Below are 18,006 nucleotides of genomic sequence, written 5' to 3'. Positions count from 1 at the left end.
CTGTACCACATGTGTCTTTTGTCTATTTTCTACCATTCTGTAGCTTGTCTTCTCATTCCCTTGACATTATCTTAAAAGCAGCAACAGAAAAGCAACTAGTTACATACAAAGTAACCCCCATAAGACTATCAACTGAATTTTCAGCAGAAACTGTGCAGACAGGAAAGTAATTGCATGATATATTCAAAATCACATCAATCATCTTTTCTTACCACAACAGTATGAAATTAGGAAACAATTACAAGAAGAAAACTGAAAAAAATATAAACACATAGTAGCTAAACAACATGCTACTAAACAACCAACGGGTCACCAAAGATATCAAAGAGGAAATCAAAAATACATTGAGACAAATGAAAATGGAAATCCAACACTCCAAAATGTATGGGACACAACAAAAGGAGTTCTAAGACTGAAGGGTACAGCAACACAGGTCTGCCTCAAGGAACAAGAAAAATTTGAAATAAATAATCTAACCTTACACCTAGAGAACTATTAAAAGAAAAATAAGTAGAAGGAAGGAAATTATAAAGGTCAGAATGGAAATAAATGGAGACTTTAAAAAATAGAAAAGATTAATGAAACTAAGCTGGTTCCTTGAATATATAAACAAAATTGATAAACTTTTATCAAGAGAAAAAGAGAGAGGGTCCAAATAAATAAAACCAGAAATGAAAGGGGAAACATTAAAACCAACATGACAGAACTACAAAGGATCATAAGAGATGACTACACACAATTATGTGCCAACAAATTGGACAACCTAGAAGAAACAGATAAATTTCTAAACACTCACAATCTTCCAAGACCAAATCAGAAGGAAATAGAAAATCTGAATAGACATATTACTAGCAATAAAACTGTATCGGTAATCAAAAAAACAACCAACAAACAAAAGTCCAGGACCAGAGAGCTTCAAAGGTAAATGCTACTATTTAAAGAAAAATTAATACCTACCCATCTCAAACTATTCTAAAAAACTAAAGAAAAAAGAATGCTCTCAAACTACGAGGCCGGCATTATGCTGATACCACAAAAAGACACAACCCCACCCCCCCAAAAAAAACCATACAGGCCAATATCCCTGATGAACATAAATGCATAAACACTCAAAAAATAATTAGCAAATTGAATTCAACAATACATTAAAAAGATCATATACGATGATCACGTGGGATTTATTCCAGGATGCAAGGATAGTTCGATTTCTACAAATGAATAAATCTAACATACCCCATTAACAAAAAGGCTGAAAGTCGCACAATCATATCAACAGAAACATAAAAACAAAACGTGACAAAATTCAACATCCATTTATGATTAAAAATATCAACAAAGTGGGTATAGAGGAAACATACCTCAACAAAATAAAGACCATACATGACAAACCCACAGTTTATACCATTCTCAACAGTGAAAAACCTTAAAATTTTTCCTCTAAGATCAGGAACAAGACAAAGATGCCCAGTCTCACCACTTTTACTAAACATAATGTTGGAAGTCCAAGCTAGTGCAATCAGACAAGATATGAAAAGCATCAAAACTAGAAAATAAAAAGACTATCACTATTTATAGGTGACATAATTTTACATATCAGAAACCTTAAAGACCTCAGCAAAAAACTATTAGAATAAATAATTCAGCAAATTTCAGGATACAAAATTAATATGAAATCTGTTACTTTCCTACACACTAATAATAAACTGTTAAAAAGATAAATTAAGAAGAATTCCCATTTACAACTGCATCAAAAACAATAAAATACCTAGGAATAAATTTTACCAAGGAGATGAAAGACCTACAGTCTGAAAATTCTAAGACAATGATGAAAGCAACAAATAAATGGAAAGATATACCATGACCAGAACTTGGAAGAATTAACATTGTTAAAAGGTCCATACTGCCCAAAGTGATCTACAGATTCAATGCAATTTTTCACCAAAATACCAATGGAATATTTTCACAGAACTAGATTAAATGATCCTAAAACTTGTATGGAACCTCAAAAGAAATCAAATAATCTTGAGAAAGAACAAAGCTGGGGGTATCACACTCCCTGATTTCAAACTATACTACAAAGCCATAGTAATCAAAACAACATGATATTGGCACAAAACAGACACACAGCTCAATGGAACAGAACAGAGAGCCCAGAAATAAACCCACATGGGCAGTTAATCTACGAAAAATGAAGCAAGAAAATCAATGGGGAAAAAACAATTTCTTCAATAAATGATGTTGAGAAAACCAGACAAAAGAATAAAACTGGACTATTTTCTTACACTATATACATAAATAAACATAAAATAGATTAAAGACTTACATGTAAGACCTGAAACCATAAAACTCCTAGCTGAAAACACAGGCAGTTAGCTCTTTGACAATGGTCTTAGCAATAATTTTCTTTGGGGGGGGGGGGGATCTGTTTCCTCGGACAAGTGCCACAAAAGCAAAAATAAACAAATGAGATTACATCAAACTAAAAAGTTTTTGCACAGCAATGGAAAACCATTAACAAAATGAAAACACAACCCACCAAATGATAATCTGATAAGGGGTTAATATCCACGATATATAAAGAACTACAACTCAACATCAGGAAAACAACCTGATTTAAAAACAGGCAGAGGACCTGAACAGACATTTGTTTTCAAAGACAACATACAGATGGCCAACAGACACATGAAAAGACATTGAACATCACTCATCATCTGGGAAATGGAAATCAAAACAACAATGAAAATCACCTCACACCTGTCAGAACGGCTATTACCAAAAAGACAAGAAATAACAAGTGTTGGCAAGGATGTGGACAAAAGGAAAGCCTCTTGCATTATTGATGTAAAAGAAAAAAGAAAACTAAAATACTAATTTCAAAAGATATATGCATCCCTGTGTTCACTGCATTACTTAAAATAGCCAAGATATGAAAGCAACCATATCCAACCACTGATAGACGAATGGATAACGTCACACTCACTCTCACACTCACACACACACACACACAAATATTACACTCATAAAAAAAATGAAATCTTGCCATTTGCATAAGCATGAATGGACCTAGAGGGTGTTTGTTATGCTAGATAGAATAAGTCAGACAAAGAAAAAGAGAAATACCGTATGAACTCACTTATATATGGAATCTAAAACAAAAACAAAACAGAAACAAGCTCACACCGTAGATACAGAGAACAAACTGATGGTTGCCAGAGAGGAGGTGGGTGGGGGAGATGGATGAAGTAGGTGAAGGGGAGGGAGTAAGAGGTACAAACTTCCAGTTATAAAATAAGTAAGTCGCAGGGACGCAAAGTACAACATAGGGAATATAGTCAATGATACTGTAATAACTGGTACAGCAACAGACGGTTACTAGTCTTAATGTGGTGATCACTTCACACGGTATTTAAATGTTGAGTCGCTATGTTATACACCTGAAACCAATATCAGACTGCATGTCAATTATACGTCAATAAAAAACAAAAGATAAAATAACATTACTTTTAAAATACTTATGTTTTTAACTATCATTTATTGAGGACTTGCTAAGTGCCAGGCATCTTATCAGCCTTTGCGCAGTAAGAACATAGGCTGTTCAGGAGCTAAATAATCACATGGTTGAAAAGGACTAAAACCAGTAGCCAACCCAGTCCTTCCGCATCTACAGCCAAAGCCCCACCTACTATGTTACGTTTCGTCTTTCACTTCAGCTTGTTGTTACTGATCTGTTCATCAGCTGGGACCACAAGATTCTAAGTTTTTTGGAAGTCTAGGGTCTCCACCTTACCTACCTTTGCATCATCTACCCAGCAGAGTGCCTCACATGCAACAGAAGCTCAATGCAGGTTTTCAAAAGAACTAAGTAATTGAGAGGTATTACTTTTCTGAAGATAAAAAATAAAGCCTCTGTTAGATTACATAGATGCTGGCCTCCTATGCCCCAAAACTGCCATTTTCTGGGGAAAGAACTAAAAACATACTATTCTGTTGCTCACGGACTTTACAGGGCTGTGCTTGTCCAACAGAGTAGCTATTAGCGACTTGGGGCCACTGAGCACTCGAAAAGTTGCTACTGGAAAATGAGATGTGCTATGAGTGGAAAGTAGACGTTGGATTGCAAAGACAACAGTTCAAATGTAAGATTGAAAACTATCTCATCGAGTAACTTTTGTATTGATCACATGCTAAAATTCTAATGTTGGGGGTGTTTGGGGTTAAATCTATTATTCAAATTAAATTCAGCTGTTTATCTCTATAATGAGGTAAACGAGAAAACTCTGAGAGTACTGCTCTGAGGATCACATTTTTTTCCTGCTTATTCAAGTTCTCTCTTTCCCTTAATTTAGTCTATTAAAATGCACAATGGGAACTGACAGACCACTCAGCAGCTATCCTTTGTCCTGGGTTCCACATGGAGAAGTGAATTTATTAATTTTTCTGCTTTTGAAAGAGTGTTATTAGACTGTGTTAGTATCCAAAGCACATGTTCCAGTTTTGCCAATTTCCTTAAAAATTGACTTTGACTTTACTGGTTTTTATGTCACTAAACATCACATGTAAAACAAACAATGTTCTCTTGATTTATAATAAGGTATAGCAATATAGTTCTTTAAAGCATCATATCTCACCTACTACATTATTTCACGTGATTATAATAAAAGCATTGAGGTAGATATGGCTGTTATTCTTATCCCCTTTTATGAAGAAACACCTGAGACAAAGGTAAGTGATTGGCCCAAGAACATACGGCGACTCAAGTCCGATTTTCAGACCCACCACAACAGTTTTCAGAATAAGCAATTACTCTCTGTATTAGCTTCCTGTGGCTGCCATGACAAATCACCACAAACTGGGGGGCTGAAAACAAGGAAACTCCCTCTGTCACAGTTCTAGACGCAGAAGTCTGAGCCAGGCAGGGCCCTGGGGACAGTCTGTTTCGTGGCTATTGGCCTCGTCACTTGAATGTCTGCCTCCCGGCCACACTGCCTCCTCCTCTTTAGGCTGTGAAATCTCTCCCTCTGCCTCTCTCTCTAAGAACACTTGTCATTGGAGTTAGTGCCCAACTAAGTAATCTGGGATGAACTCATCTCAAGATCCTTAACGTTGGTACACGGTGGCAGATAGCAGTCCAGTTTCATTCTTTGGCACGTGGCTTTCCAATTCTGCCAGCACCATTTATTGAAGAGGCTGTCTTTTCTTCACTGTATGTTTTTGGCTCCTTTGTCGAAAATTATCTGTCCATATTTATGTGGGCTTATTTCTGGGTTTTCAAATCTATTCCATTGGTCTGTGTGTCTGTGTTTCTGCCAATACCATGCTGTTTTGATTACTGTTGCGCTGTAGAGCAAGCTGAAGTCAGGGAGTGTGATACCTCCAGCACTGTTCTTTTTTCTTAGGATTGCTTTGGCTATCCGGGGTCTTTTGTGGTTCCATACAAATCTGCTATCTGTCACCATGTACCAAAATTAACTCAAAATGGATCAAAGACCTAAACATAAGACCTGAAACATTAAACTACATAAAAGAAAACATAGGTACTAAACTTACAGACGTTTGGTTAAAAGAGGGTTTTATGAATTTGACCTCAAAGGCAAGGGAAGTAAAAGTTAAAATAAATGAATGGGACTATATCAAACTAAAAAGCTTCTGCACAGCAAAAGAACCCATCAACAAAACAAAGAGGCAACCAACCAAATGGGAGAAGATATTTGCAAACAACGCCTTCGATAAGGGGCTAATATGCAAAATACGTAAGGAACTCATACAACTCAACAACAAAAAAAACAATAATCCAATCAAAAATGGGCAGAGAACCTGGAGAGACATTTCTCCAAAGACAATGAAATGGCCAAGACATATGAAAAAATGTTCAACATCACTAATCATCAGAGAAATGTAAATTAAAACCACAAGGAATACGTAAGGAACCCGTTAGAATGGCTATGACATGACAAATAATAACAAGTGTTGGAGAGGCTGTGGAGAAAAAGGAACCCTCATACACTGTTGGTGGGAATGCAGACTGGTGCAGCCGTTATGGAAGACAGTGTGGAGTTTCCTCAAAAAATTCAGAATAGAATCACCGTATGACCCAGCAATCTCTCTCCTGGGTATCTACCCAAAAAATCTGAAAAGATTTATCTGTAAAGATATACGAAGTCTGACAATTAAGTTCGCGAACTCATCCTAGAAAAAGTGCTACACACCTCATTGCTGAGTATCCCTATAGTCACCTTTGAAATACTCCCCTTGGGAAGCTATGCACCAATGCCAGCACCTAGTCCACCCTTCAAAGCAATTTTGGAACTCTTTTTCTGGAATGGCCATCAGAGCTGTCATCGTATTACCCTTGATGTCCTGAATGGCATCAGAATGTCTTCCTTTCAATATTGCCTTTATCTTCGGGTGAAGAAGTCATTGGGGGTCAGATCAGGTGAGTAGGGAGAGTGTTCCAATACAGTTATTTGTTTACTGGCTAAAAACTCCCTCACAGACAGTGCCGTGTGAGCTGGTGCGTTGTCGTGATTCAAGAGCCCTGAATTGTTGGAGAAAAGCTCAGGTCATCTAAATTTTTCACGTAGCCTTTTCAGCACTTCCAAATAGTCAACTTGGTTAACTGTTTGTCCAGTTAGTACAAATTCATAATGAATAATCCCTCTGATATCAAGAAAGGTTAACAACATCGTTCCAACAAGTTCACAAACTTAATTGTCTGACCTCGTATATGCTCCGATGTTCACTGCAGCTTTATTTACGGTGGCCACGACAAGGAAACAACCAAAATGTCCTTCAATAGATGAATGGATAAAGAAGTTGTGGTATATATACACAATGGAATACTATTCGACCATAAGATGAAACAGTGCCATTTGCGACAAAATGGATGGATCTTGAGATTATTGTGCTAAGCGAAATAAGTCACATAAAAAAAGTTGAGAATCACATGATTTCACTCATATGTGAAATATAAAACTGAAAGCAACAAAGGAACAAGACGAAGAAACAACTCATAGACACAGTCAATAGTTTAGCAGTTACCAGAGGGAAAGAGGGGAGGGGGTGGTAGATGAGGGGAAAGGGGGTCAAATATCGTGATGGAAGGAGAACTGACTCTGCGTGGTGAGCACACAATGTGATATACAGATGATGTGTTACAGAACTGTACACGTGAAACTTATATAACTTTACTAACCATTGTCACCCCGATAAATTTAAAAAAACAAAAATCAGATCCTTAATTCCATTTGCAAAGACTCTTTGTCCAAATAAGGTAACATTCACAGGTTCTGGGTTTAGGGCTGGGGGACACAGGTGGGGGGAGGGGCACGATTTAACCCACTACACTCTCCCTCAGCCCCCAGAGTCCCTGCTCTGAACAGTAGCGTGGCTCTGTCCTCCAGTTCACAGGTCCCGGCTTTGGTTCCCGGGAATGGGAAAAACTACAACTGATTAGGGAAAAAGGAAGGATTCAGAGTCAGGCAGCCCTGGACCCAAAAAGTAGCTCTAACAGTTGGTATCTATGTGACTTTGGATAAATTATTCAATCTCCTGGGCCTGTTTTATTTTCTGTTTGATGGAAGTATTAATACCTGCCCGATGGGGTTTTATGATCATTAAATTAAAAAACTGTATAATATCACATTGGCCCCATGCCTCACCTTTCTCAGATGGTATCTGGGGTTACCTTACAGAGTGCATGGTCTTCAGAAACCCCTACGTACATGTGTTATGCAAAGCCATAGGTAAATCTAGGTGTAATACATCAGAATTGACTACAAGGATATAAAGCTCTTACGTGCTCTATAGAAGAACTGAATGCTGAGGCTGACCTTAAACACCTTATCGATCTATCTGTGAAAGACTGGCTTGCTCTGCTTGTGACGTCCACCTAACAAACATTTCGTGAAAAAGAACACATCTGCATAAAGAGCTGAAGTTGCAGTCTCTTACTCATGGAAACCTTTTTTCCTACCCTAAAACAAGAAAGAAACAAGACAGACTCACAAGCTGGAATCACAGCTTTACAACATACATGTGAGTGTTTTTCCTCAGAGAGCTGAACCAGCCCTCACTCACTTGTAGGTGATCCTCGCATGCTGATGTTTGTTAGTCTTTGGGGTGACTACTGGTCTTAAGATATTTTTTGGCTCCCATTTCCTTAAAATATCAATGTTAAATAGGGTAAAGAAAAGTGTCATCAAGAGAGTAATCTTAGAGGCAACTGGCTCAAAAAAATAAAATGGAAAGACACTGACTCAGGACTGCGTTTTATTTACATGCTGGAAAACACTGGAAGGTTAACAGAAGACAACGTGAAAGGGCGTATGCTCCAATACACCCTTATAACAGCCCGTGCAAACTCATACTCTCTCCTTTATGAAAATCTTACACTTATTTCTAAAATATTTTTAAAGACAGAATTAATCCTCTTAATAACTGCATAAACATTGTGTCAAGAAATAATAAACATTCAAAAAAAGACTGTTAATCTGAACTGATATGTAAACCATGCAAATGCATGACTACCGCCCTCCTAATGCTTCAATCCAGTTGCACCCACTCGGAGGAACAATGAAGACACATGGGAGAGCCCTGGAGTAAGAATGAAATGTACATAACAGTGCATCTTCCCGTGTGCTTTCAAAAACACATACTGGAAACTGCAACAATTCACATTATTGTACTATATTAATATCAAGAAAACCGTGTATTTTGTTTAAGATAAATGATGTCCTCACAATCAAAACCAACCTTCTCAAGTACTACTTATTTTAACACGTTGGGTACGGATCACGAGAATCTTCACAAGGGATTTAAACCCCGCCGTATGCAACGTATTAAAATAGGAGTAACTCAGTATTTTTAATGAAGGTAATAAACTGGCATCTCCACCCTAAAAGGTGCTCCCCGTCTGCTGAGAGACCTGTGCTGTGCAGGATCCGTAGTCCGTCCGTCTGCGGCCTGAACACTAATGTGAGTGTCTCCACCGTCAGCACGTTCTCTGAAGGCTGACACGACAACCTCATCTTGGCTGCAGAGCCGGGAATCACCTACCGTCAGTGCTCGTTAGTGGCAGGGCTTCTGTTCTCTACAGCCCACACAGACACTAAATGGGCGAACACACACCACTGCCCCTGCGAGAGTTAGGTTCCTGTGAACTTCTGGTCACAGCATTTTCATCAACCCATCGATACATGACCTTGTTTTATGTGGTTTCTGTTTAAAGACCCCTTACTGAGTATACGTTGTTGATTCATAAACACTGAACTCTAACTCACGCCTGCGGGAAGCTTCTCTAACTCCCGTCCTTTCTCCAGGAGAAATGTCACACCCTTCGGTGCTTAGGACCCAGGCCGCACTTCAGCACTGGATGTGGGGGCCATTTGAACAGCGAAATCACCAACAAAATGCACAGAAATGAGAAAAACATGGCCCTAACTATACCCAAAAGGCCTTTCTTTGGACTAGGAAAGCTGAAACAAGAAGGCAGGCTGTCGCACTGCGTGAGCAGGCTGGGAACGTGCCCAGGATGACTCACACTGCCCACTGCTCTGCGTGAGCACGTCCACGGTTGACACCAGGGCACCACGGACACCGCACCCGGGACTGCACGTCAGGTTAGTGAGCAGACAAGTCTGCACGCACAGCATCCTCAAGTGACAAGGACGTTCTCACACAGTAGACGCCTGAGGAGTGTTTGGGGACTGAATGAGTAAGTGCATGAAACCATTATCGTAAGGAGCTGCTTCTCGTACTTCCAGGCATTTCGTTATTTGAGCCATTCTGACACACCCGTACGACACTGAACCCACCGGGCGGGAAAGCTGTATATGTATCACGACGCAGGCTGCATCTGCGGAAAACTAAGTCTTCTTCTGCCTTGCCTGCCGAGCAGACAGGTTACTTCTGTGTTTATTCTACCAGCTCTTTGCTGACAAATAGGAAAATACTGAAACAGCAGCACACGCCATGGAATTCCGTTGGGAAACCGACGGAATCGAGTCCTGCCAATGGACTGGAACAAGAATTACACACCACTTAGGCATCGGCTCTGAGATATTAAAAACATTCCTATGCTCAAGAGTCAATATCACTGCTATGGACAATGTTATCTCCAAGCGAAAGTGAGGCCAGAATCCTGCCACACCGCCAGCTCTTTCACACTCCGCTCTTGGAAAAACAGTTCATCTGCGACTTGGCATTTTAAAACCTGGCGATTCCCTCTAAAAGCATCACACTTCCACTGATTGCTTTTTAAAGTTTCCATTCATAAGTGTTCGGGACCAGCTGACCTGCCTGCCGTGTTCATCTCTGCACGACCCACTCACACTACACTGTTTGGAGTCACACGGCAAATACGGCCAATGAAAGTTCTCAACCACTTGCTCCCAGACAGCGTCCCAATGCTGGCGATTACACAGCCCTCAACCTGCTACCTCGCTCCAAACATCTTCCCCCGTCCCCAACACAGCAGCTGCTAATTCTTTCTTAACAATTACTGAGCCCAATTCTCCCTGGTGACTAAGAAATGCTATCGTCAGGAACACAGGCAGCTAAATTCTGCAAACTACTAATGTAAACTTACTGCACAGTAGAACTGTGCTCATTTATCTTTATATTGGAAAAAGACAAATATAAACACAGCACGTCTGTTTTCTTGAAAGTTTCATGAATGTCATCTATTAGCTCTAAAACTGCAATTCCCTTCCTCAATACTCAGTCACTTAACGACAGTAAGTTAGCAGCTAACAAAAGGAGCATTATTTTTATGGTCCCTATGATACCATTTAATTTATAGCATAAAATCCTACTTCTTAAAGATGGACTGCCAGGGTTCTTCTCTAAGCTCTGCCACTCACTGAGTTACTGCCCAAGTTACCAGACCTTTCTGGGCCCTAATTTCCTTGTCTGTAAAATGGACATGACACTAGTATATACACCTCACAGGATTGTTTTAAGGATTAAATAAGAATAATAGATAAAAACTGCTTAAAACAGTGCGCAGTATATGGTAGCTATTGCTTCCACATAAATAAAAGACACTCGTTATATAATACTTAACAAAACACACAGTACTGTGTTGTTATAAAGTGGCCTCGATAGATATCACAGCTTTAAAAAGTAACTTCGGGAACTCCGTGGCATTTCTAAATTCCCAACACACTTTTCAGCTTCCTCGGTGACAAAAATATAGACATTAAACAGTCATTCTCAGAGTTTTCCTTTTCAACATGTGCATTTTACCGTGCTTCCTGGTTCTCACTGGTGGGACAAGCTTATTACTGTCACCTACATACATGGCTAACTTTATTTAACTAGTGTGTATTTAAAATGTAGATTTAGAAGATGATGCAAAACTTGAACTTCACTAACCTGAGCTGGTGTCAAGATTAGTAACGAATCCTTTTGATATGTAATTGCTAGGCTGCTTAGGTTTTCAGGGCTTTCATTTTAACACAGGCATCCGGGGCTCCCCTTTTTAAGAAGGCAGGCGTACAACTATAGGCTGGAGTTCTCTTTATTCCTTAGAATTTCCTGATGAACCACTGGTGCAGTGAAGCAGACACTTCACTACAATGGCAGTTTCCTCTACCAGAGCATGTTCTATCAGGTTCTATCAACAGAGAGAATGTTTGGCACATGCGTCAGCAGACCACCAGTCCGGACTACTCAGTCTCCTGAATCCAGTGTGTCTACACATGTCAGTGTAACTGCCAAGAAGTGTGCTGAGACAAAGGGCCTGTCAGCTGTTAAGCGCTGCTGAATCCAGCCCAGTTCCCGCTCCGTCTTCCCCTCCTCTTAGCTTTATTAAGACTGGGGTGAGCGCAGGTACAGGGGTCAGTGCACCCATGAGTTTTTGTATGACACCTACTGAACTTCCCCTTTTATTTTTTCCCAGGAAACACACCAAATACGTGAAGACGTGTCAGTGGGAACAAACAAGTCATAAGATACCATATATAATGAATTAAACATATTTTTGCTAACAAACAGCTACTTCTGCCCAACAATTCAGGAATGATACTAAACCATTTAAGCAGACAGGAATCTGGCCTGCGGTCAAGAAAAGCAATAATATATTTTTTAAAAATACTTCAATAGAGCTGCTATTTCAGACAAAGAGCCTTTTCCCGCTCTGGCACAAAATGTGGGACCGGAGCCAAGGTGCTACTTATCAGCCGTCTGACATCAGAGGGAGGCTGCGTGCGTCAGCCAGCCCAGTAGGGACTCCCGGCTTATGGCAATGGCCTGCGTCTCCTATCTTATCAGTTTCCAGGGGCTGGCACCTCAGCCATTCCTGTGTGAACCTGAGAGGAAGGAAGGTGTGTAATTATGAGGGTGCAGGTTCAAGTTGGGAGTTAAGGAGACTTGAGCCCCTTATTAACAAAACAAATGGTCCAACGTGCTACATTAATTACAATGCAAGTTTCTGCCCTCAAACCCACCCTTAAAAGTATTTTTGTAAAGTGCTCTAGCCATATAACACGACCACTTCTCCTACTTATGCAAATACATGTCAAAGTTATGCTTTTAGAAGAGTGATTCCATTCCATTTCATTTCAAAGTCAAAGAAAAAGCAAGTTGTTAGGAAATGTGCGTGTAACTCTTACATTAGCTCCACTAAAAGTTGTTTGGGGGTGAGAATAAGATTCAAACTGCTTTAGAATGACTGCTAATGCTTGCATCTCTAAACAGAAGATCGGAAAAGCAGGCAGAGGAACACTCAATGACCAGGTAGGCTCAGTCCCACTACTCCAGCCAGGCTTGAGTTTTTCCTGAAGAGAAAAAGTGGCTTCGAAAAACTACCCAAATATTAAAAAGAAAAAAACCTTGATTTAAAAATCACTTTTAAAGAAATTTTAAATATTTAAAGCAACATCACACTTGTTAATTCATTTTTCCAATGTAATAAACTTGCATTTTTAATATCCAAAACAAAAGATTTTTATTTACTAGTCTCAACTCAGCATGTATATTAAATAGTTCTCCATAAAAAATGATAGTGCACTTATACCCTGGTTTAAAACTATCTCAAAATACTATACTTCACAAACCACACTGTCATCCTGGTTACTCAGCTAGCAAAATAATAGATTCATGAAATTATATTTAAACTCATCATTTATTATCCCTTCAAGTTTACTTGTTAAATTAGAAAAAATATAATTGATTTGCACCCCAATACTCCCTATATGGGTTTGAGTCCTGCTGGTGTAAACCATGAATAAGTAAAAAATTGTACTCTCCCTCCCATGACAGAATTCCCCTCTCTGTGCATACCTCCTGCTATGGACTGAAATGTCTCCACAATCTTCTGTGTGAAACCCTCTTCCCCACAATGTGATGCTTGGCAATGGGCCTTTGGGGAGGGAACTAGGTAACAGGAGTGGGGCCTCATGATGGGATTCGTGCCCTCATAAGGGAGATGCGTATCTCTCCACCACTGAGCAAGAAAACTTGCGTCCTCAAGCCAGGAAAAGACTTCTCACCAGAATTCTCACGAATCAGCCAGTCCCCTGACCTTAGACTTCCCAAGCCTCCAGAACTGTGAGAAATAATGTCCATTGTTTAATCCACAGATAGGGCAGTCTATTAGAGAGCAACCCAAGCATCCTATGCCAGCTTTTCCTACCCTTAGGCCTCATTCTCCCTTTCATTCCATTGAGTCTGGTCTTTGCCCTCAACTGTACAACCTGGTCCCCGCTCACCTGAATTCTCCGCCATTTGAATGAATTTTGCCTCCCTATTGATTTTGAAGACCTCTGCCAATTACTGCAAAGATGCCTCAGCTGTGACCCCAGAATCCCTCACTTAGCCCCAACAATAGGTAAACCCAACCACCCAATTCCCTTCACTGGCATTTCTAACTGTTAAAGAAAAACACTGTCATGCCAATTGCTTTACTTCCCCCAGGTGATGCCACAGCAGCTGAATCAAGACCGTCCGTTCCATCGTGCTGCGGCACCCACACATCGTCATCTCCCCGACACGTGACTTGACCTCCTTCCTCTTCTGAGAGGATCCTTCATTTTCCTCTTCCACATTTCTCTAAACTTTTATCTATTTTCTAGTCTCATCACACATTGTTTTCCTCTTTCACCACCAAAGTCAAAACAGTAGTTCGGTGCTTACTTTAATGTGTCTTTATCACCACCTGTGAGATCAGCCCCAGCCCACACTGAAACTGCTCTTTCAAATAGAAGCCAACTTCCCTGAAAAGTTAAACATCGTTATCTCAGTCTAAACATCATCTTCCTCAGTCTCAACAATATCAGGTATTATCAACCAATCCCTTGCTTTCTTGAGAATTTTTCCTACACAACATAGCAAAGGTCAGTTACCTAACAATTTGCCTAAAGCAAATATATTATTAAATATATTATTAATCACCCTATAAAAACGAAAATGAGAAACAGCCAACCAGAACATCACAGAAATCTTCAAAGCTGCTAAAACTAACTCATCCAGTATAAAACACTTATAAGCAAGCTTTTTAATACAATAAAACCCTGCCAGGGATGTTGGGAGGGGTTGATTGAGGGTCGACGTCCCAAAATTTCAATGTATGAATGAAACACATTTTAGTCAATTGACAATTTCAATAAATTGGCAAATTAAAACTCAGAGCTACAAAGTTACCCGTGTACTATCCGTCTATCTCAACAGCCCTCCCAAGTTTCTTTTGCTGACTTAGAGACTCTACTCACCTGTTAAATGTTGGGATTTCCTCTCTTCTATCCTCATTCTACATTCTTTTCCTTCAAAGTCTTCTCTAACCCCATGTCTTCAACTGTAACATCTCTGTGGATGACTTCTACATCTATACTTCTAGCTTCTAAATAAAAAAGATCAAATAACTATCAGATAATTGACACCTTAACTTCTTGATCTTACCTCCGCCCTTATGTGCCCATGTCTGTAAGTGAAATCCTCCTCCCAGTCATCAAAGCTCAGTATCTCACCATCCTCCAAACCCCTCTTTCCCTCAATCCTCAAAGATACAGAGGGCGTCAAAATAATGTACACACTTGTAAGAAAGGAAAAAACTGTGTTAAAATTGTAATACGCGATATATACCAATAACAAAAGATGCATACAAGACACGTGTGACGTCTGCCATGACAAGAGGTGCTCACAGTGGTTCCCATCAACGTCCAGACACTTCTGATGACGGCGAACTCCTGCTTGAGCAGCGCTGACCAGTGTCCACTTGGATGCATTTTTTGGCTCCCGTGGTACATAATTTCTGAGTCCTATTCATGCTATCTCCACAATATTTCTGCATCCTTTTAAACTTTTCCGTTCCCACCGTTACTGCCTTTGTTCAGGACACTGTTAGCCCCCATTTTCTCCTCTTTCCATGAGGGGAGATACAGCCTCCAGCTCAGAACAGCTCGTTATTAGACAAATCAGTCCTGGTAATAATCCCACCCCCCTTAAGTCATCTGTTTAGCCATCATACAGGCAAAGCCACTGTCCTTCCAACCTGTGTACCAGACCCGTAGCTTTAGCGAGAGTGGGAATAAGAGGGGGAAGCGTGAAGCAGCGGATCCTTAAGACGTTAGAGACGCACTGAATTAATCAGCGGCGGAGCTGCCCTACCTCAAGGCTTCTTGTCTTATGACATAAACCTTCCTTGCGGTTCATGCAATTTGGAGCTGGGCTGCCATTACTTGCAGCCAAAAGGTACCCAACAGACACGGTCCTGGGAGCCAGTGCTGCAGCCTCCTCCGTCAGGTTCCTCCGGATGTCACATCTCGGGGTTAGTCTCTCCTCACACCGCGCTCAGAAGGACACTTCTGTGCGCGTGTGTGTGTGTGTGAATCCTCGGGCCCCAAAGTCTGTCACTGCGACAGCCCCGGACCGTGCTCAGCTGGCAGGACAGACACCATGTCCACGCGACCTTCACAAGCAGCCGTTCCACACCACATTCCTCGGTCACGCGTCACTCAGGAGATTCTTCCACCACATCAGGACATCAAGCTGTGACCACAGACGGGAACTACTGAGGTGACCACTGTCACCAGCCCTGCCCTCCTGCCCCTCAAGGCCCGTGCAGACGCCCACGCCCCTGCGGCCACGGCGCCCCGAACCGGCCCCGACCCCGGCCCCGAACCCGAGGCGCCTGCTCACAACTCTGGGTGTTGGGCCGGGAAGGGCCGCCACCCCCCGAGGCCGCCCCCCACCCAGGTCCCCTCGCACTCAGCGCGCCGCGGGCCCACCTGGCACGCTCAGGACACCGGCACCGGGCGCCGCCCGGAAGCCTTCAGGCCCCGCCCCAACGCCACTCACTTCCGGTGACGTCACGCGCACGCCGGAAACGCAGCGAGCCTCCCGTTTACGGGTTTTGTAAACAGCATTTACAAATCTAATAAACTGCCCAGTAATTCTTACAAATAACACCTAGCAAGATGCAGGCAATCTGCCAGCTTCACAGGATACTACACTAAAGCGTTAAAGGCTTCCTCCAAAAACCCTTTCTGATGGGGGGGGTGATAGATATGACACGACCTTGGCTAAAACCGACTGGTAATCCATCAACCAGGGTGTTCAGCTATTTTGGAAGTTTCTCCAAATGTAACATACGAATCATTTCTTTTCCTTTTCACCTGATTTATATAAATAGAAGTACTAAGGCATAAGTACTTTAGGACAGTACTGTTAACAGAAAGACAGGATATAATTTTCACATCTTCCAAGAAAGAGAACAATGACTTTTGTCTTTTTAGAATTCAGGTAGCGAACTTGTGGGGACAGACCCAGAAGTGCAGTTTCCAGGCTCTCGGCCTCACGTGGAAAGGTGCTGGCTCAGGTAGTAAATGGCCATCAACTGTGATTGTATGGCCATCAGCTGTGGCTAGTTGGCCGTCAGCTGTAACCAGTGAGCCATTGGCCACTAATATAACTGCTGTGGCTATGCTAGCAGAAAATGGGGGCCTAGCAAGCAGACGGTGGCTGAGCTAGCAAGCACGGATTGCAGTTAGGACGGCGGGTTGCAGACAGTGTGGCTCCTGCTTCCTGTGTCTCCAACCCAGCCGCCAGAGAGAATATAGTGGTATGACTCCCCTACCTATGGCTCCGTGGGTGTTCCTTTTTGGCCTCACCATGTCCTGCGTTCTTGTGTGGGGAGTGGGAGCTGAGACCCTGCCTGATACCCGACACGACAGAACTACAGAGATGAAATGAGGTTAAGAACCTCATTAAGGTCTCTGCACTCACCAACACCCAGAAAACACTGCTCACTGACAACTGTCAGGCCCTGTACGGCTCAGAGATCCAGCAACCAAAACCAAGATTCATCACTCCCAGGACAAACGCTTTCTCTAAATGTTGTTTCTGTTGCCACTCCTATAAAACCAGGTAACTCTATTCTCTTTTAACTAGTATTACCCTTTACAGTTTTCTGATTATCGACCAGAAATTGATCTTCTGTTCTTAAGGTAATTTACAAAGTTGCTAAATACTGCTCTAAAAAAAAAAAATAGATGTTTTTGTTTTGTTTTCTTTTTTAACTACATGTCTCTATATTTCAAACTAGCTTACTATTATTGGAATAGACAGTAGGGGGATTTACCTCCCCATCCTAACCCTGGCTTAATATTAGAGCAATAGCTTGGTGATATTAAACTATTGGGGATTGAGGGAAATAAAGTTAGATTTATGGTTTTCCTGGCTCCCCTGCCATCAAGTCAGTACTTTCAAATATATTTCAAGATGAGTATAAAGTAAAATGCCTTCATGTAAATTACATTTTCTCATCTGTCAAAAGGGATATGATGGGGAAAATACAATCCTTTCCTAAATAGGAAAACGAGTCTCTGTTACTTCTCTAATAAAACCACAGTTTTCCTCAAGTTCCGTCTTTAAGAAAAATATAATGACATACATTCATGTTCCCAATCACTATTGCATGAAAAATATATGAAATATAGAAAATTTAAAAATACAGTGCTTTAATATTCACTACAGCAATTCAGCAATTCCTAACAGTAATACAAATCCATG

At 41.1% G+C, this 18,006-nt stretch overlaps 1 protein-coding gene across 7 annotated transcripts in view; it reads right to left on the bottom strand.

The window, feature by feature from the left end:
* The window catches only part of PDE10A (phosphodiesterase 10A), a 475,244-nt gene that overhangs the window by 170,383 nt on the left and 286,855 nt on the right, over positions 1-18,006 (bottom strand). The window contains exon 2 of one of the 7 annotated variants that reach the window (XM_019749830.3): positions 14,709-14,836. The exons of the other annotated variants lie outside the window; for them this stretch is intronic. Coding sequence (XP_019605389.1) covers positions 14,709-14,745 — 37 coding nt within the window. The 5' untranslated portion in view covers positions 14,746-14,836. The remainder of the gene's footprint in view (positions 1-14,708; positions 14,837-18,006) is intronic. 7 annotated transcript variants of the gene reach the window in all.

This window comes from Rhinolophus sinicus, chromosome 2, assembly GCF_057876585.1.
Source record: "Rhinolophus sinicus isolate RSI-liver-muscle chromosome 2, RSI-T2T, whole genome shotgun sequence".
NCBI classification, from domain to species: Eukaryota; Metazoa; Chordata; class Mammalia; order Chiroptera; family Rhinolophidae; genus Rhinolophus; species Rhinolophus sinicus.
The sequence above is the reverse complement of the archived record's forward strand: the minus strand, read 5'-3'. Positions and strand labels throughout refer to the sequence as shown.